This window comes from Chlorocebus sabaeus, chromosome 9 (assembly GCF_047675955.1).
Source record: "Chlorocebus sabaeus isolate Y175 chromosome 9, mChlSab1.0.hap1, whole genome shotgun sequence".
Taxonomy (NCBI): Eukaryota; Metazoa; Chordata; class Mammalia; order Primates; family Cercopithecidae; genus Chlorocebus; species Chlorocebus sabaeus.
The window spans coordinates 126,266,564-126,286,476 of record NC_132912.1 but is presented as its reverse complement, the minus strand read 5'-3'; the positions used below and the strand labels follow the sequence as shown (position 1 = coordinate 126,286,476).

Here is a 19,913-nt window from a genome sequence, read left to right as displayed (position 1 = left end):
CATATAATCACGGGCACACAAACATTCACCCATATGCATATAATCATGGGCACACAGGCACACAGGAGCACAGGGTTATGGGCACATTCACTCCAACACAAACACACAGATGTCCCACCCATTTTCCTAAGAGTCTGACATTAAGGGATTACAGCATTGTACAAAAGCCAATTATTTGCAGGTCACTTTGTCCCCAGGAATGAAATATCTTTTATTTTTCTAAATCCTGGTTTCCAAGAGTATTCTTGACGTGTGCAAATAAATATAAAGTGCATTTCCATATTGAATGCTAAACCAGCTGGCACATACCTTGGGTTTCCTTAATTGGACTCCCTTCTATCATCTACTAGCCACTCTCTGGATGCCCCAAGCTGTGGTTGGTGTGAGGTCCTCACCCCACTTTGCACAAACATGAAAAAAATAGGAATCTATGAAAATTCAAAGAATGTAAAGAATTGGTGTTCAGTGCCCTCATTACCAGGAGCCTCCAGGAGCACTGAGAATAGCATTTAGCCAACTGTCCTCTCACTAAAGGGAAAGGATGGTTCTCCCATTGGACACTGGGCAGAGTAAAGCCTCCATGTGGGGAAATGAGGGTGTTCCATAAAGAAGGACGTACAGAAGTGGCTAAAGTTGTCTACTGGCATCCACTACGCACGACATACAATGGCAGAAGGAGAGATATATGCATTCCTAGGAGCTTCCTCACCAAACACCAGCATGAATAATGCACATCCAGATGGCAGGATTTGATCCTTCTCCCAGATGAGCCTGAGAGAATTAAGTCTGGTCTATTCCAGTGTCTAGAAAAACCACCCCAGGTGGTAATGGGGGTCAGGCAAGGCACCTTTTTGATTTGTTGCTGGACTTCCAAGGCTGTTTGTGATCCAGAGTTAGCCACTTTCCCCTAGGGAAATCCTGATGGGGTTGGTGGCACACCAGACTCCACAAATGTTTCTGCACTCCAAAAAAGGTTGTATTTACATGTTTGTTGTAAAACAGGAGTGTTGAGGTTTGGAACAATTTCAGCTTGCAAAGGAACTTGACATTCGAAGGTTATTAGAGCAGAGGGTTTGGTTACTATTAATAATTCAAGCAAAGATTTGGTAATACATGAGTTGAATGCAAGGCAATGTCAAGCTGAGTCTTTTGGTGCAGAGCGTTTGGTATTTTAGCGGATGCATGAGCAGTCACTATGGTCCTTAGGCAACTGACCATCTTGGGTCACCCAATCAATTGAGTGTCAATGTGATGGCATCCAGTGCTCCCCCAACACCAAACCCAATCCCTGAGGATTGTCCAGGATAAGACTGAAGCCTTGGGCCTTGATGGTGATACTCTAACTCTCACAGTTCAGAGTAGACTTCCTCTCTCCAAATACAGCTTTTAGGCTCTTGAAACCATCAAATCATGGACTTTGGCTTCCATTAAAGACGTGCAACAATTCTTCCGTGCCAGGGAATGAGTACAACACTGACATGCTGAGCATGCGTGAGAGGACACAGGAAATGCCACACGCTGGTGTTCCTAAGAACACACGCGTGCCCCAAGGGGGGCATATCATCTTTTGAGTCAAAAATCCAAATTACTTTAAAAGTCCTTAAATATGGGTATACATGATGAACTAAAACACTGCTGAGATTGATTAGACTCATCAAATTTGACCTTTAAGTGCTAGATGCTATTTACACGACACACTGTACGGGCAAACTGTGCAACACCCGGAGATAGGGGTGGGAGGGAAGGGAGGGTGATCGAATTGCCAAGTAGCATGAGGACAGCTTTTGCCAACTGCTTGTTTCTGCTGTGTGGATTTTTCCGTTTGTCCCGGGGGTATGTGGCAGTGCCCATCAGGACCCTGCATTGATATTAAATGTGTGGCACTCCCCTACCAAAGACAAACATTTGCCCCCCTCAGGATATTGTCAGAAGATGTGCCCTGGCTGATGTGGTTGGTTCTTGAGAGTGAATTATGCTTCCTTCCCCATGCTGTGTAATGCAGATGCCCTTCAAAATGAATGAGATTCGTTTTCCTTCCTTCTTTCTCTCATTCCTTCCTTCCTTCCTTCTTTCCTTCCTTCCTTCCTTCTTCGTGCAACTTCCTAGGGAATCTGCATCAGGAGAAAGAAGTGGCTAGGACTCCTTCCTTCCTTTTTCCTTCCTTCCTCCACTCCCTCCTTCCTTTTTTCTTTCCTTCTTTCCTTCCCTTTTTCTCCTTCCTTCCTTTGTTTTCCCTTCCTTCTTTCCTTCTTCCTTCCTTTCCCATTCTTCCTTCTCTCCCTCCTTCTTTTCTGTCTCGCTTCTCTTCTTTCTTTTCTTTCTTCCTTCTCTTTTTTGGTAGCTAAGAATATATGGATTTTCTCCTTGTCCTCTCTTTCTAAAAGAGACCTAATTCTGATATTCCCAACCTCAAGACTTCTATCATCTCCCACTGGACACAGATCACCATCATGTTAAGCCCATCTCAAGGGGCGCTTGCCCTCCCTCTCAGCCCTCACCTGACACCATCTCTGGACCCACTGTGAGCTCTGTCACCACTGGACCCCTCACCAGGCAGGCTCCCATCTCCTCTGTGCCTTGCCACATGCTCTTCCCTACTGTAAGTTCTGGCCCAATGCCACCATCTCTGAGAAGCCTTCCAGAACCCTCCTTTCCCACCAGCTAAGTTCTTCAGCCCTCCCTCTGTACCCCCACAGCACTGAGTACACACTTCCAGGGCAGCCCTGCTTCCCACATTGCAGAGTAATGACTTGTCTCCCCAGAGCCTGACAAAGCACAGGGCCTGGCACACAGTAAGTGTTCAGTAAATCTCTGGAGAGTGACGGGCAGGTGTGTTCACAGTTCTGGGCCAGAGCCTGCAGCTGCCACATGCCGCCCTCCCAGATGCTCCAGGACTCTGCTCCTCCGGACCCCTGACAGATCTCTTCCTCTGCACAGTGATGTCTCAGCCAGGCTGAGCGAAGCCACCATGTGTCCTAGCTGCTTCTTTCTCCTGATGCAGATTCCCTAGGAAGTTGCACAACTGTGTTCCTTGGGACCTCTGATTCCTCCTTTCTAGAGAGTCAGCCCCCAAAAGTGTCTGACTTTTACTCTTTCACTCCGCATTTTTGGAATGAGGTGCGAGGACACAGGAGCAAGCCTGGGGTTCCTGCCACCTTCCTTTGACCAGGCCAGAACTTAGGCCACAGCAGAGCAAAGGCAGCTGGCCTGGGGTTGGACTAACTTTCTGGGGGCTAATAGGCCACTGGTCTGGGGAGACAGTGTGAGCCAGTGGGGAAGGTGGGGAACTTACAAATCACACTGCTCTCAGACCACTTTCCCCCTGAATATGCAAGAACAAACTGTAGAGGCCAAGCTCCACCCAGCCTCTCCCCAAATCCATCTCAGCCCAGGTCCCAGAGCCAACACCAGGGCCCTCTAAGTCAGTTCTCCTGGGTGCAAGGTGCAAAGCGGTCCAGTTTGGTGCCAGGGCAAATTCTGGGTCCTACTGATGCTCCTGGGGGCTGCTGGCCCAGAGTTTCAGGGAAATCCAGGTTGACAATGAGCCTCACATACTAAAACAATTAGTTAGATAGATTCCCTGTTGGTGCAAAGGGCTTGCGAGCCATATGTTCTGGGCACAGAGGTTGCTGCAAAGCTTCTTCCCTCAGAATTCCCCCAGAAACATACAGAGTAAGAGAAGTCTAGAGAATTCCTTCCCAAGCAAGTGGGAGCCATATGAAGGGAGAGGTCCCAAGGCCCAGCTGGTGGGTATGGGTGTTAGAGCAGGAGCTGAGAGTAAGGGGCTATTTCCTAATGGCAGAAAAACATCTGCTGTGCCTAGAGCTGCCCGGAGTGAGGTGCAGGTGATTTCATGGAGAGATCAATTTTGTCCCTCTGGGAACCAAATGGCTCAGCCCTTGAATAAAGCTGGAGATTGAACTGTTTGGAGAATTAGGGAAAGATACAAGACAATTGAAACTTAGATACTTATTAATAGAAACACTCAGTTTCCCCATAGTCACTGGTCTTCCCTTCTTGAGAGCCCTGCCCTGTTTTGCATTCTCCCCAAAACCTCCTTGTCTCCAGGACCTTCAAATCTTCCCAGATCTGTAAAGTAGATATAATAACAGCACCTACATCAAAAGATTATGATGAAGATTAATGGGAAACACTACCCCTAAACACTGATCTCAGGCAACTTTCTCCCCTGAACCTGCAAGTGCAAACTGCAGAAGCCAAGTTCCACCCACCCTCTCCCCAGGTCCAGCCCAGCCCAGGTCCCAGAGCCAACACCAGGGCGCTCCATGTGAGTCCATAGCCTGGTCTTTCCTTCATACCCACCAGCTGTTAGGGTACTGTCAATACTGGCCGCTCCAAGTGACCTGGAAGGATCAGGCACACGGGATGAGCTGGGAGCCAACAAGAGACTCACACCCAGAGACTGGCAGGCAGAACTGTCTCTTGCTGACTTTGCTTCAGCCTGACTCAGTTCCTGTGTATGAGGCTGGCTGGGAAAAGGGCAGGACAAGCTCTGGGTAGTGGCAGAGGTGGCAGATGTCATCACCTCCCACAGCCAGGCTGCCCCAGTTGAGTCTGATCCAAGACCCAAGCAAGTGCCCCCAAGGGGACCCCTCTGAATGCCACGGTCCCTTCCTCTAACACAGCTTCCTGGCTCAGAGCCAGCCAGCACTGCCATCCTCTGCCAGCACCCAAAATATATCTCATCCTTATGACCTGGAGGCCTGTAGAAAGTAATGAAGATGGGTTTTTACAATTTCATGGAGAGATCAATTTTGTCCCTCTGAGAACAAAATGGCTCAGCCGTTGAATAAAGCTGGAGATTGAACTGTTTGGAGAATTAGGGAAAGGATACAAGACGATTGAAACCTAGATAGTTATTAATAGAAACACTCAGTTTTCTATAGAATTTATCCAAGTGTCTAATATCATTTTTCCTTAGGGGATGGTTTGAAGACAACTCCTATCAGTTACCTGGGCATCAATGATAAAAGTGCAGAAACCCAGGTCCTGTCTGGCCCTGCTGAAATTGATCTCCAAGGAGGGGATGCTGGAATCTGCGTTTTAAACAACTTTCCATGGTGGCTTCTGTGAATAGTAATTTAAGAGCCAATGGCTCCCTTCCAGACACATGAGACCCTAAATATGTCTCGGACCTCTTTTTCCCATGCTACTCCCAGTCCAGAGGATAGGAACTGACCCAAAGGATTCCTGGCACTTGATAAAATATCCTCATTAAACTCAGGCAAGTTAGTTTATCCTGCATCTGGGCTAAATTCTAACAATACACAGACTTTGGTTCCTCCAAGGGTCACATTGCAGCCATGGGAAGGCCTCATCTACCTGCACCCAAGCACGTAAAAGGGTGACAACCAGGACATGAACCTGGCCCCATTCTTTCCATCTTTTCTAGAAAGAAAGGCACCATGAAAAAGAAAACGAATCTCAGAGACACAAGGAGAGTTTTATTGCTCATGGGGACAGGAGGCTGAGCTGAGTCCTACAAGAGATACAGTTGGTCTAAGATGGCTCAAATCCATTTTCCCTCCTGCCCAAGCCTGCTTTCTAAGTGAAAACAGGCAGGTGATTGGTGAGCCATCTTGGAGAGGTGAGCTTACCACGAGACAAACCCTAAATACCATGGCACACATGCAAATGGACGTTGCCTTTGGAGGTCCCTCCACTGCAAAATCCCCTCCCTCAGAAAGGTGCCATATAAAAAGCCGAAATTGTTGCAGGGTAACTTAAAAAGGCAAATTCTGATCGTGCAGGACTAGGAACTCAGTCCTATATGTGGATTTAGGAATTTGAAAGCCCCTCCTTTATGGCCTTCTTGAAAAGTTTCCACCCAGTCCAATAGTTCACCAGAATTTGGGCCTTAAAGGTCAAGTCTCACCCTGGAGTGAAGTCAAGCAAGTAGTTTAGTTTGACTCAGATGCTGAAAATCTTGGTGTTTCTATGTGTTATACCTGAGAAAACAATATTACCTTTGATAAATTAAAACAAAATGAGGTAGATAATTCAATTCGGAGTAATAAAACCAGGGGGCAAATTTGATAGACTGGATAGCGATGAAAATAAACATTTAACTAAAGGTGATGACAGCAGAGTTGGCTAACGCTGGTTGCTAATAAAGTAATTTTCTTCTCGGTTTCCCTTGGGATTTAATTCATGTATCCAAATATAATGAAAATGCCCAATGAATCGACTTTTCTGGAGTTTTTGTCTACATGATGCCGGTACGATTGGTTTTAGAGGTATAGTGAAAATTATGAAAAGCATATTTTCAAGATATGCGGTGTTGTGGGTGACAGATCTTGCTTCCTGGCTAAAGAAGAGGTAAAAGAGATCTAGTTGCTACTGGGAGGACACCATGTTGCCTATACAGTACAGAGAAAGCAGAAAGAGCGTGTGCCACAGTTATTCTCCCAAAGTGATATTGATGAAAATGTATTTTGCTGCTGGAATTTGGCTGTCGACTGACCTCATGCACTGGGCCACTTTTGCCCAACTTTGAAAGTGTTTGTGTGAGAAGGGAGCTACTCTCCTCCCATTCAGCTGTGCATCCTGCCTCGGCTTCTGCTGGTTTTCAATCCCAGTGGTCCTTCTAGGGTTGGGATGATGGAGGGTGCACAGCTGCTTGCCACCAGGAAGCAAATGTCTGTAGCTACTGGAATATGAGTGGCCAAAGGAGCTCTGAACCAGAGCAATTTTGTTTCAGTGACACACAGAGTCATGTCTGGCAGTGGTGTGCTAGTAGATGTTTCACGATCAGCTCTCTGTGGGGCACAAGGCCTGATTTATAGCATTTGCTGATTTTCATGGTATAAACACTCCCACCGTGGCTGATTTCCAGCTACCAACATGACGCCCCAGATCATGAAATTGGGAAGGATAGTGCCCCATTGGCTTCCTCAAGCAGGTATGAGCCCATCTCTGACAGCAACCGCACCATGCCAAAGCTTCCTTGGAAGCTACACCTGTCTCCATTCTAGTCTCCAAGGAAACTTTGAAACTAGAAAAGACTAAGCCAGGTCAATTGTTTTCTAACTGAGGAGCTAAGAGTTAATAAGACATCTTTTCAAATAAATACGCAGATACTTGTCTGCCTTTAAAAATTGGGACTGCCTAGAAGTAAAAACCAATAAACTCTTTTCACTTCCTTCCTGTTGGACCACATCCTTCCTTCTACACCTCCAAAGTTAGGATGTAAAGAGCTGGAAGGAGAGAATGAGCCGTCTGATTCCATTGCTTCCCGTGCTTTCCACCCTGGAGGAATCACTTAGAGTGGAGGATTGAAAAATAACTGCTCTGGGCTGGGTGCAGTGGCTCACGCCTGTAATCTCAGCACTGTGGGAGGCCGAGGCGGGCAGATCACGAGGTCAGGAGATCCAGACCATCCTGGCTAACATGGTGAAACCCCGTTTCTACTAAAAATACAAAAAATTAGCCGGGCGTGGTGGTGGGCACCTGTAGTCCCAGCTACTTGGGAGGCTGAGGCAGGAGAATGGTGCGAACCTGGGAGGCGGAGCTTGCAGCAGGCTGAGATCGCACAACTGCACTCCAGCCTGGGTGACAGAGCGAGACTCCTTCTCAAAAAAAAAAAAAAAAAAGAAAAAAGAAAAAAAAAGAACTGCTATGAGTATTCGCAAGTCAATTAGAAATGGTAGACAAAGAAGAGATGGCCAGAAAGCAGGGGTGGCTCTCCTTGGTTTTTATTAAATCAAGTCAGGACTGCTAACAGATTGGCATATGTATTATAGGTGCAGTATTCCATAAAAATTTCACTGTCTTTAATCGCTTGAACCCGGAAGGCAGAGGTTGTGGTGAGCCGAGATTGCACCATTGCACTCCAGCCTGGGCAACGAGAGTGAAACTCCCATCTCAGAAAAAAAAGAAATTCACTGTCTCATCATTAGCACAGGGCAATTTCTTGATAACCTTGAACAGCCTCTACTTTCTGTTAATAGGTTTACAGAAACTAAGGAAATGGAGGTGCCAGGACAATGGAACCCAGTGACTTAAAATCAAGGCAAAAATCCCTGCTCAGGCCAGTTCTTGCCCATCCATCTCCCAGGACATGCCAGACAAGATACATAAGACAAGGTGAAACACTTCCTGTAAATTCAGGTCACAAACGGGGAGGGGGGGACTAACCAGCCACCTTCCTCCTGCCTTTACTGAGCTCCAACAATTGGGACTTGTAAATCAGAAAAAGGTGACCTCCCAGTCAAACCTGAAAGAACCTAATACATGTAGGACCAGCCTATTTAAACCATTTTCATGCTGAGATTGTCGCACACACAAACATTCGCTTTTGGGGGAAGGAGAGGACAAAAGTGGAATCCAATTGACCATTTCTAAGACAACTGGTCAGCAGCAATTGGGCAGCCACTAGTTGTGAAACATTTTCCCTCAGGCACAGAGCCCAAGAGTCCCAGCTGGGCACAATGTCGTTAGTACCAGCTGAATAATATTTGGGTTGAAGCAGCCGTCACTACCCTGTGGAGACGAGGTGCCATGTTAGATCCGGGCCAAATGACCACTGCCAGCCTCCCTTTCAGCATGGCTGAAATGTCCCCTGGAGACTGTCACTTTTCTTCAGCATGGAGTAGCGCCCAGTGGTCAGCAGGCAGGTGGACACCATGCTCCCCACCTACCATCAGCTCTCTGCATCCTTGACAGTGACAGAACTGAGTGTCATCCCCCAGGGAGCCTCAGGTGAGTCCAGGAGCTCAAAGGAGCTTCTTAGAAAGAAAGGCCAGCACACGGCCCACAGTCATCCTTTGGTGACAAATAGTGAGTGTCCAATGTCTGCCCTTGAGGAACCAGGAAGCAGGCTCTGGAGCCCCTACAAGCCAGGGAACCAGGATCACTGGGTGTGCCAGGGACTGGCGGCTGGTGGTGTCCACCCAGGGGCCCCCACGCCCTCCCTCCCTTCTTCTCACCGCTGCCTCATTCTAAACTCTTCAGCAGGAGCGTGGTCCTTCACTCAGACACCGGCAGAATGTTCTGGCTGTGAGAGTCGCCCGTGAGGCCGGAGGAGTGGATGGAGCGTCTGTGCAGGAGCCTGTTCAGAATCTCCTTGCAGCTTTTGCGGTACTGGTGTCGCAGTAAGGAGTACACAAAGGGGTCGGACGCGGCCTTGCTGTAGGCCAAGCACTTGGACAGCACCCCCCAGTGGGAGCCGATGGGCACGGTGGAGAAGAGCTCCACTAGCCTGCAGAGAGACAGGGAAGCTGTTAATGAGGACACAGCTAGGCACCGCCTGGAGTGGCCATGGACCAGGGCCTGTCTGTGCCCTGTGGACCACAATTTCCCAGCCCAACCCTCAATTTATCTGAGACTGCCTCCTCAAATAACAATGATAACAGTTTACACCAATAACGATGATGATAGTGAACATTTTCCAGGCTGTATTTTATTCTACACACTGTGCTAAGCACTTTCCATAGGTGATTTTGCTGAGCCCTGGGAGATATGACCATCTCTGTTTTACATGCAAGGAAACAGATGTCCCAGAAGGTTAAATATTTTGCCCAAGGTCACATGGCCAGTAATTGTAAAGGCAGGATTTGAACCCAGGTCTGTCTGACCCTGAAATCCAAGCTGCAGCGAGAACCCAGCTATTAGCTAATAGCTGGCTGTCCTGGCTTTGGCGCCAGCTCTGCTGCTGACTTGTCATGTGGCCCTGGGCACCTCTGTTCACTCCTTGGACCTGTATGTCTCATGTGAAAAACAAAAAGGTAGGACAATATCGTCTCAATGATCTTTTCACTAGAAGAGTCTGGTCCTATTGTTGGCTTCCAATCCTGGCTTTGTCTTCCTAAGGAGGTTGCATGGGAGGAAGGGCTGAGAACAATTGTGAAAACATTTTGCAAAGCTCAAAGTATGTCATGCACAGGAAACAATGCTGGCCACGAAGTCCTGTTCCCTGGGTTGGGATCCTGGTGGTCTTCGACAATAGCCACCATCAGGGGATCCTAAAGGGACCCTCATTCTTTGGGGGAGGGGCAGGGGAAGACACAGCCCATGTATCTTGGAGTCCTCTCAGTACCATCAGACAGCTCCATGCGAGGGTGCTAATACCATGTTATGAGCTCAGGGAAAGCCTTCAACAGAATTCTACCCTCCACCCAAATCAGGCTATTTACTCTCTCAAGTGTGTCCAGCACCCTTGGCCGTATTTGGACATTATCCAGCATTAACATGAAATAGAAAAGACCCACAGAGCTGGGAGAGAGTCTGGAGATCACATATCACTCTCTCCACCCATCATCATATGAAAATAATTGAGGCCCAGAGATGGAAAGGGATTGCCAGACACCATACAGCAAGTCAGTGGCCATGGAAGCTGCAGCACCTATACTCCCCTCTGACTGGGGGTCTAGTACCTGTATTCTACCTAGAGTGTCTGCAGATAGAAGGTGGTGGTGGCTCTCAGCTTGGGGAACTGCCCAGGTGAGGACCCAGGTACAGAAAGAACTGAGCTTGAGCTGGAACTCGGTGCTGCTATCTTTAGTTGTTTATGCTTAAGCCTTCTTTGGGCTGTAGAGCTGGCAAAGAGGAGGAGGAGGAAGCCTGTGGACCACGATCCTCCACAGAAATGCCCCTTTCTGGAACAGGCTCTCAAGGAGTCCACTCTGAGGTCCCTCTAGTTGGCATTCTATTTTCAGCACTACAGTCTACCTTTGCCCTCTGACCCTGTGGGGGACTGTGACTATGTCTCCTCTCATATGCTTGGGAGCCTGAATGGGGAAATGGAGCTGTGAACATTTAGGAAATCTGTACTTTTAAGAAATCTATTTTGAGAAGTGATGAATTCAAAGGGACAAAAAAAAAAAAAAAAAAAAAAAAAAAAAAAAAAAAAAAAAACCTGAATTTAGAATTCACACCTAATAATAATAATGAAATAGCTGAATGCCAACACATTGTTGCTATGCGGTGCCAAATTGCTTTTCCAAAATGTCTATAGTTTTTTATACATTTGCTAAATTCAGGCTTAGCATTTTGGCTCTCCCAAAAGGATTTACTAAAAGAACCAGATATCATCAAACCGTCCAGCAAGATCGAAGTTGTTATTTGCAGGCTCTGTAGATTTCACAGAATAAAATGATTCAGGACAATCTAAAATTTCACCATTTAGATAATAAAGAGGTAAAATCTATTGCATTTGCTTCTCAGAGGTTTCATGGCAAGTCTGAGCTCTCCACCTGGCTCAGATATCATCATTCCCAGTTGAATGTCTCCTCTGGGCCAAGCACTTGTATGTACAATCTCTAACTGTACAATTATCCAGCAGAATGAGAATCATTATTCCCATTTTACAGGTGAGGAAATCGAGGCTCAGAGAGGTGAGCAGCAAGTCAGGGTCTCCTGCATGGGAAGCCCAGCTCCATCTAACTGCAGTCCAAGTCCTGGCTAGTGGCCATGCCAAGATGTGAATCTCAGCATTGCAGACATGACAAAGGAAGCTCTGGGGTCCCTTCTGGCTCCAAGAACCCCTTTTCCATGAGGTCACTATATGCCGTCTGGAACTTTTGTCCCTTGCCCCTCCTCACTGTGCACAATGACAGTTTCTGCTTTGAAAAGTCAATGTCTGGCCTTTGTCAGGGCCTCCAAGCAGAGAGATGCTTTGGCTGAATACAGGCCTGGATGCTGCTGCCAGTGGCCACTGGCGGGGGGTAGCTGGAATGCCCCCTCCAGGCTCGTCTGTGGCTGGCTGAGCTGCTTTCTCATGGCCCCATGCAGGTGGCTCCCTGTGCCTGCCGTGGCTGGCTGCTGGCTATGATCCACACTAGCTCCGACAGCCCCCAGCTCCTTTTGTTGATGAGAAGAGGCAAGGGTTTCCATATTGCCACAACGACTTCTTTCTAATTCCAGATCTGGGCAGCCTTCTGGATAAGCACCAGATCCCTTCCAGATGACCTTTTAGAGAGGGATTATTCAGCCCATGTTTTCCTGCCAGATCTAGCTCTGCTCACCCCTTCCGGGTGCCCTTCCCCCCCAGGAAAGGGGCGTTATGATGCTGACCAGTCACATGTCACTAGTGGGCAGGGTCACAGTGTGCTAAAGGGAGCCTCTCCTCCTCCATGTGGTCAGATTATTTAATGCCTTTCCCTCTCCCTCCTTCCCCTCCGCAGTCAAAGTTAGTGGATGGTCTCAGGATGGGACGTGGGAGGGAGGCAGCTCGCAGAGCAGAAGTCTCTAGTGTAAGGCCCTGTCTCCTGATTAGTTCTGGCCGTGAGTCCTGCAGTGAGGGGTTATTGGGCTCAGGTGTTGACAGAGCAGGACTTGGCTTCCTTTTGTCATGGCCCCTCTTACGGGTTGAATTGCGTCTCCCCCCAAAATTCACATGTTGAAGTCCTAACCCCTAGTGTCGGAATGTGATCTTACTTAGAAATAAGATTGTTTCAGATTCAAATCAGGTCATCATGGAGTAAGGCGGGCCCCTAATTCAGTACTATTGGTGTTCCCCTAAAGGCAGAAACTTGGACAGAGACGCACACACAGGGTGAGCGCCATGTGAACACGAAGGCAGAGATCAGGGTGAGACATCTGCTAGCCAAGGAACCCAAAGATGGTCAGCAAACCACCAGGAGCTCAGGGAATGGGTGGAGTGAGCTCTTCTTCTTCACAGCCCTCGGAAGGAACCAACACCTTGATGTTGGACTTCGGGCCTCGGGAACCGTGAGAGGTCTTTCTGTGTTAGAGCCGCTCGGTTTGTGGTACTCTGTTATGGCAGCCCTAGCAAACCAAGACGCCCCCTGAAGAACCCCATGGGGAGCAGGGGAGGCTGTGTGGTTGTGTGGTTGTTCTGGGGACCCCTGGCTATAACAGCATCAACCAGCCCCGCCCGACTCCTAGAGCCCATGTATGCCAAGGTCAACCCTGGAGATCTGACAAAGATTAGCAGCCCCAGGAGCAGGGTGCCGCCCCTTGCCACCCACGAGAAGGCAGGACCTGTCCCCACAAACGTCATTGCCTGCCACCTCCCCCGACCTTCCACTGAGCAATAGATGACTTTCCATGTGCTCTCTGGAGCATGAGGCTCCATTCAGGGGGAAGCATTCATGCTTCTGTGCTCAAAAGGCACACGTGCCTGCCCTGACCCAGCTCCCCGGGAAAATCCCCTGGGGTGAGGTCCACACCCTTGGTCAGCATATCAGGCAGCGGGAGGGGATGGAGCTGGAAAAGGGCCGGGATCCCCTCGTCCAAGCACAGCAGGGGATTCTGACACAGGAGCTCAGCCCCTATGTAAGCCTGGGGTGTGTAGGTTTGGAGAGGATAGAAAGCACTGCAGGGCGCAGAGCTTGTTGATGAAAAGGAAGCAGAGCACAGAGATGTGTATTTTTCTGACTTAGGGTGACACACAGAGCAGATACCCACAGATCTTGCCAGACCCCGAAACCCTGTGTGCCTGCACCCCTATGTTCTGATAGCTGTCTAGGGAAATATCCCATGGAGCCATGCCTCCTCTCTCAGTAATAACCCCCTCTGATGTGGGTCACTGGCACGTCTAAGCTGGCTGCCACAGTCCAGTAACAAACCCCTCTGATGTGGGTCACTGGCGCATCTGAGCTAGCTGCCACAGCCCAGGGCTGATGGAGACAGGAAGCTGCCTATCCTTGCTCCTCATCCATGGGGACTTCACACTCCCACCCAGCAGCTTAGGCAGTCCTGGTCCCAGGAGGGAGGAGGGAGGAGGGAGGCATGTCTGCCAGAACTCCAAGGCCTTCTCTGAGCCTCTGGAGAGACCAGTGTCCTGATCTTGCTTCACAGTGAGAATCCCCAAGGGAAGCAAGTTCCAAAGTGAGAACAGGACCAGTAACCCCTGTAGCCCCTGACCCAGCATCTCCTGTGGGCCCCCAGGGGCTCTGTGTCTCCTTAACTGCTTCGCAGAGACCATCTCAGGACCCCAATATCACTTTCTCTATGGTACAGAAGATGGAACCAAGGCAGAGAAGTGTCAAAGCTACATAGCCTGAACATGCAGGAACCAGGATTTGAAACGGGAAGGCAGGTGCCGGCAACCACATGCCTTCCTGGTGCCAGGCTGCCCCACCGGCCTCCTTGACTCAGGCTCCTGTTCCTCAGTGTGATCAAGCACCTGTACTTTCAAATCCTGAATTTACAGTGACAAATTAGCACCCTCTATTTACACCTTCTATGCCACCATCGTCTCTCCTCTCTTCTCTCTTCCTCTTTCCCTCTCTCACTCACACACACACATAAATGCAAATGCACACACACACACATCCACATAAACACATGCACACACATACATACATACACATGTGTACACACACACACACATTGTATACTGAATGCAATACAACATGGGCCACAGAACATTCCCTGGACAACCAGCCCGGTGTCTTTCCAAGACTTCTGGAGAACTCAGCTTGCATATTTGAAGACCTGCATATTTGAAGTAATAAGCTGATGCTTTAAATTTTCATGAGGCAGAATGGAGAAGTCATTTTATTAATAAAATATCAATCTTCGGGAATCCCCTAGATATGAGACCCCTCTCCCATCTACACGTTTTCCTGACTTCGAAAAGCCACAATAATGGTGCTGTCAGATTTTCAAGTGCCTCAAAGCCTGATTCCAATGATATATGACAACCACAATTATTTGTAAGCGTAGATTGCTGCGGAGAGCATCGCCTTACAAATGCTTCTAGACATGTGGATTTTAATTCAGAAAATATGTCATTTGAGCTTTTGGATGAGAACCTGTTGTGGATCTGCAGACCCTGCTCAAAGACTCTGGGAAGAGTCCTCTGTGACCTGGGGCTTTGAGGACACAGAGCAGTGTGACTGTGACTTGGAGGTGTCAGACTTCTATTAAGAGTGAAGGTGCAGCTTTGCAAATATGTTTCCCACTGTGGCCTTGTGTGCCCCAGTACGCAAGCGCAGGCAGCTCTTTGGCTGGTAGAGTTGGATGTCCTGTCTTTCTGAGATGCCAACTGCATCCACCAGTGGCTCTGGCTACTAGTGCTGATGGTCTCTTGGGAACTCCAGCTACACAAACTGCGGTCAGTGAGATGGGAGATTGGGGATGACTGCAGGAGAACCTACCAATTTTGCTAGAGAAACTCAATGCCTGCTTCACTCACAGGAGCTTGGAGGCCATCTGAGTTCATGCCATGGTACCTATGCGTGGGCCTACTGGAAATTGGGCCGAAAACATACACATGTGGCTTCTCTGTGTTTCCAGTGCCTGCCCCAGTCTTTGGAGTTGTGGCATGGCCTAAAGGCTGAGTTATAGCCAATTGGCCTGACACTGACCTTTAACTCTTGGCTCGGTCACTCACTACCCATATATCCTTTAATCCTTTAATCCTGAGATGAGAGGTGAGAAACTCATCTCACCTCTCTGAACTTCTGTGATACCAGGATTCTAGCACTTACCTTGTTAGAGCTGTCTCAGATGCAACAAGGTATGCGCTGATAGCCCCAGGTGCTTGGCAGGTGTTCGCTAAGTGACAGGTATGGTTATAAAGACTTCATACTCTCCAATAGAAAGCCTGATAACCTATAGGAACACTTGAATGGTTCTTTTAAACACTTGACCCAATAATTATGCTTTCCTATCTGAGCAAGTTAACAGGCAAATGTGAATAGATAGGGTACAAAGAGAAGGGAATCCCCTGCCCAGTCAGTGGGATCTTCTCCATCAACTCAAAGGGGTGGCAGATGTTACAGCAGAATCCTCCTCTCTTCCTCAATATCCTGGCCTCCCAGCTCCCAGCATTTCCAGCCGCCATCTGACGTCAACCTATGCTCTTGACACATCTCCATTTACAAGGTACAAGGCAGGTAGAAGCGGCAAGGCTGACTGCCTAGATACAGTCACTGGGGAGTTGTGGGGAATATTAGTTTCTGTGCTGACAGCTCAATGAAGGGTGTAAATGACACATGAACAACTTGGTTTCAATCATCTCAGAAACTGCAGCATTCCACTTCTGAGTGGGTCATGCCTCAACGTGTCTGCCCACACACCTGTGGGAGGAAAGTAGGAACCTCTGCTTCTACTGAGAGGAGAAGCAGAGTGGTACATTGTGAGGGGCTGGGCACAGGCGCTGGTTTCAGGCAGACCCACACTAGAACTGAGGCCGAGTTACTTGATGGAATTGGGGAAGGCTGGAACCTGACTGAGCCTCAGTTTCCTCATCTATAAAATGGGAATGTTAGCGCCAGGCACGGTGACTCATGCCTGTAATCCCAGCACTTTGGGAGGCCAAGGCAGGTGGATTACCTGAGGTCAGGAATTCAAGACTAGCCTGGCCAACATGGTGAAACCTCCTCTCTACTAAAAATACCAAAATTAGCCCAGCCTGATGGTGCACACCTGCAGTCCCAGCTACTCGGGAGGCTGAGGCAGGAGAATCACTTGAACCAGGGAGGTGGAGGTTGCAGTGAGCTGAGATCACATCACTGCACCCTAGCCTGGGCAACAAAGTGAGACTCTGTCTCAAACAAACAAACAAACAAACAAAAAACCAAGAGAATGTTAACTAGGTGCAAAGGGTGTCAGGACAGCTCTGGTACAGCTTCAGGTACAAAGTGAGGACTTACAGGATTAAAAATGAAGGGACTTTCCTGAATTAGTTAAGGAGATAGAGCTTGTCCTTACTTTTCCTTTCTGAATAGAGCTTGTCCTTACTTTTCCTTTCTGAATTCCCCAGGATCAGCTTGTCACTGCCTCGGTGGGTTTTGATTTTTATTTCTATGGACAGTGAGGAGGCAGAGAACAATGAGGAGGTGCTGCATGCAAGGGAGACATCCTTCTGCCCAGGAGGCCGTGGAGCTCCCCAGTGGCATCTGCAGATGGGCTCAGGCTGCCCGGTTCCCCGAGTCTCTCTAACTAAATGACCCGTGCAGTGTCTTTCCTCTCTGAGCCTTGGTGCCCCCATTTGCAGAGTGGAGCTCACATAGCTCACCCAGTCCATCTCTTGGGGGCACTTTAGGGCCCAGGAGCATAACATCTGAGCAAACTGTGGAGTGCTGTGGAAGGCACAGCCATGCCAGATCCAGCTGAATCTGTTACAGTAATACACTTCTTAGCTCAAACAAGCTCCACCCAAGGGCTGCCTCCTGGTCCCCATTCATCCCATCTAAGCCAGGAGCCCCCCGTCTCAGGGATCTGACCCAGAACAGGGTTCACACCTGCCACATCTTCTGTGTTGCCTATTTAGTGCTGGGGCTGCAGCTGAGCTCAATGCCCCTGAGCCACCACCACCGAGCACCTGGTAGGTTGGAGGGATGCAGCTCAGGCTGCTGTTCTCTAGAGAGCCTAGGCTGGGCACAGTGGCTCATGCCTGCAATCTCAGCACTTTGGGAGGCCAAGGTGGGTGGATCACTTGAGGTTGGGCGTTCAAGACCAGCCTAACCAACATGGAGAAACCCCGTCTCTACTAAAAACACAAAATTAGCTGGGCGTGGTGGCATATGCCTGTAATTACAGCTACTAGGGAGGCTCAGGTGGGAGAATGGCTTGAACCCGGGAGGCGGAGGTTGCGGTGAGCCAAGATTGCACCATTGCACTCTAGCCTGGGCAACAAGAGTGAAGCTCTATCTCAAAAAAAATAAAAAATAAAGAAGAGAGAGAGCCTGTAGGAAGTGACTCCCTCCATATGGAGCTCCAGAACCGTCCAGCCATCCAGGACCTGTCCCTGGCTATTCCCCCAGGCTTCTGCCTGCCCCAGGGCCACAGTCCATGATTGCAGCTGCAGTGCAGTGGGCTGACGGGAGTCCAGGAGTATGACTCACTCAGCAAGCCTCGGGAGATCTGCCTTGGGAGTGGGTAGAGAATCCTGGGGAAGGGGTTTAGGAGCACTCTCTGCATGCCATGAGCTTTAATGCCACAGCCACAGACCTACACAAGAAAGGAGGAGACAGCTGGGTCTGCAAAGACTCCCCAGAGGCCTCTGAGAGCCTGAGGGGTGGATAGAGAGCCCAGTGAGGTTGGAAGTCCACTTCCACTGCTGACTAGATGCGTAGCTCTGGGCAATTATTCCAACACTCCCTGACCCCAGTCCTCGCTTACTCCAGTAGTAAAATGGGTTGGGATGCAATAGACATGGCTATCATGTCACCCATGCTCAGCCCCACACCGAGGGACTCTAACTGAACTGGTTCAGTGTGACGTCCAGATATGAGTTTGGATGTAAAGCTCTCCAGGTGATTCTAAGGTAAAGCCAAGTTGGCAAACCCAAGAAAAACTTAAAGCATGCGTGCCTCTCCCAGCCATTCCTAGCACTTTCCTGCTAATCCTAGCCTGGCTTCAGAACTGCTTTCAACACAGTGCTCTGCTGGTCACCAGCAGTGGGTTCAAGTTGGTCTGCATGGTGCAACCAGCTCACCCTCCCTGCATGAGATGATAGCTTAGGGGATCCTTTGCCTCCAAAACCCATGGCTCTTGGTTCTCCACAAGGACTCATTTTCTATAAGAAGTTAAATCCTCAACTCCATTTCAGAGGTGTGTCTTCAGCTTCTTCTGAGACTGGTCATCTCTGTACTTGGAAATCGTCTTGAAAAGAACAGCAGAAAAATAGAAAATTGTGACTGGAAATGTCAGTGATCCAGATTCCAGCGTGGATGATAAGTTCATACTGTGCTGAATGCTTTGCAGGATGATCTTGCTTATTCCTTACCATTGATTGGCTTCTCCTCACAAGCAATGTGTTTCTCAACTCTGACTCAAAGGAAGATGGAAGAGTTTGCATCAGGCTCCCTGGAGGTGGCTGTGAGATTAATCCTGACCCCTCTGCACCCTGCCCAGCCTGGCAGTCCATATTCTGGCAGGGGAAGTAGAGCTCTGATGGGGTCCTGGCAGCGCCCATGCACAGCTGGGGCTCAGATGGCCCCTGTGCAGTGAATATAAATTCACAGAAGCCCATCAGATGTGCCTGGGGGGGACTCCCAGTCACCCTAAAGACTAAGCATCTGGTTGGACATCGTGGAAGCCATGTAGGGGTAGAGGGATTGGCAAGGTCAGGCGGCTCCAAGAGGGGTGTGATTGCAGGAGGACCCACCAGGAGGCTCTATTTGCCTTGCACTCCTCTCCCTGCTGCCTTGTTTCAGGGTCTGATGTCTCCTCCCTTCAGTCCTCCTGACCCCAAGGAGAAAGATACTGATTTGACTGCTCAGGAAACATTCCCAGATAAACCCTGACTTTGAGCAGGGCCCTGATGGGAGAGAAAGGTGGAGGAGGAAGTTCCATGCATCCTCTTAGAGTGGATGACATGGAGGTCCTGGCCACTGAAGGATGATATGAGCAGCTCAAGGTCTAGGAGGAGGGGGTTGGGGAGCAGGGCACCGGCACACCTCGCACCCCAGACATCCCTGACCGCAGGCCAGCAAGGGCCAACAGAGAGAGAAGGCAGGCACAGGTGTCACCTGGAATGTTCTGCTGGTGAATAGAAACAGGTGCAATTAATTTTAATTACATGTTTTATTTAACTTTATCATTTCACTATGAATTCTATATAAAATTATGAGTTATTATTTTAAATGTTTTTGCAGAGAAAGAGGTCTCACTATGTTGCCCCAACTGGTTTCAAACTCCTGGCCTCAAGTAATTCTCCCACCTTGGCCTCCCAAAGCCCTGGGATGACAGATGTCAGCTGTTGAGCCTGGTCAAAAATGTATTCATTTCATGTATAGAGTGTGTCATGCTAAGTCTCAGAGCTCATGTGTTTTTAAACCTATAGCATATCTGTTTGGACAGGCCATGTTTCAAGTGCCCTGTAGCCCCTGTGCTGGACAGCACAGCTCTAGACGTGGCTCATGCTGTCCCTTCTCCCTGGACAGTCACCCTGAACAGCCAGGCCCACTTCACAAGGCTTGTCCGTGAAGCCCCAGCCGTGAGAGCTCATTTCTGCCCCAGAACCTGTGGAGCTT

The 19,913-nt window shown here is 49.0% G+C and overlaps 1 protein-coding gene across 1 annotated transcript in view; it reads right to left on the bottom strand.

Annotated features, from left to right (window-relative positions):
* Positions 1–2,239: 2,239 nt before the first annotated feature.
* Positions 2,240–19,913, bottom strand: part of GPR26 (G protein-coupled receptor 26) — a 29,925-nt gene continuing 12,251 nt past the window's right edge. Inside the window, exon 3 of the mRNA XM_007964324.3 lies at positions 2,240–9,220. Coding sequence (XP_007962515.1) covers positions 8,989–9,220 — 232 coding nt within the window. The 3' untranslated portion in view covers positions 2,240–8,988. The remainder of the gene's footprint in view (positions 9,221–19,913) is intronic.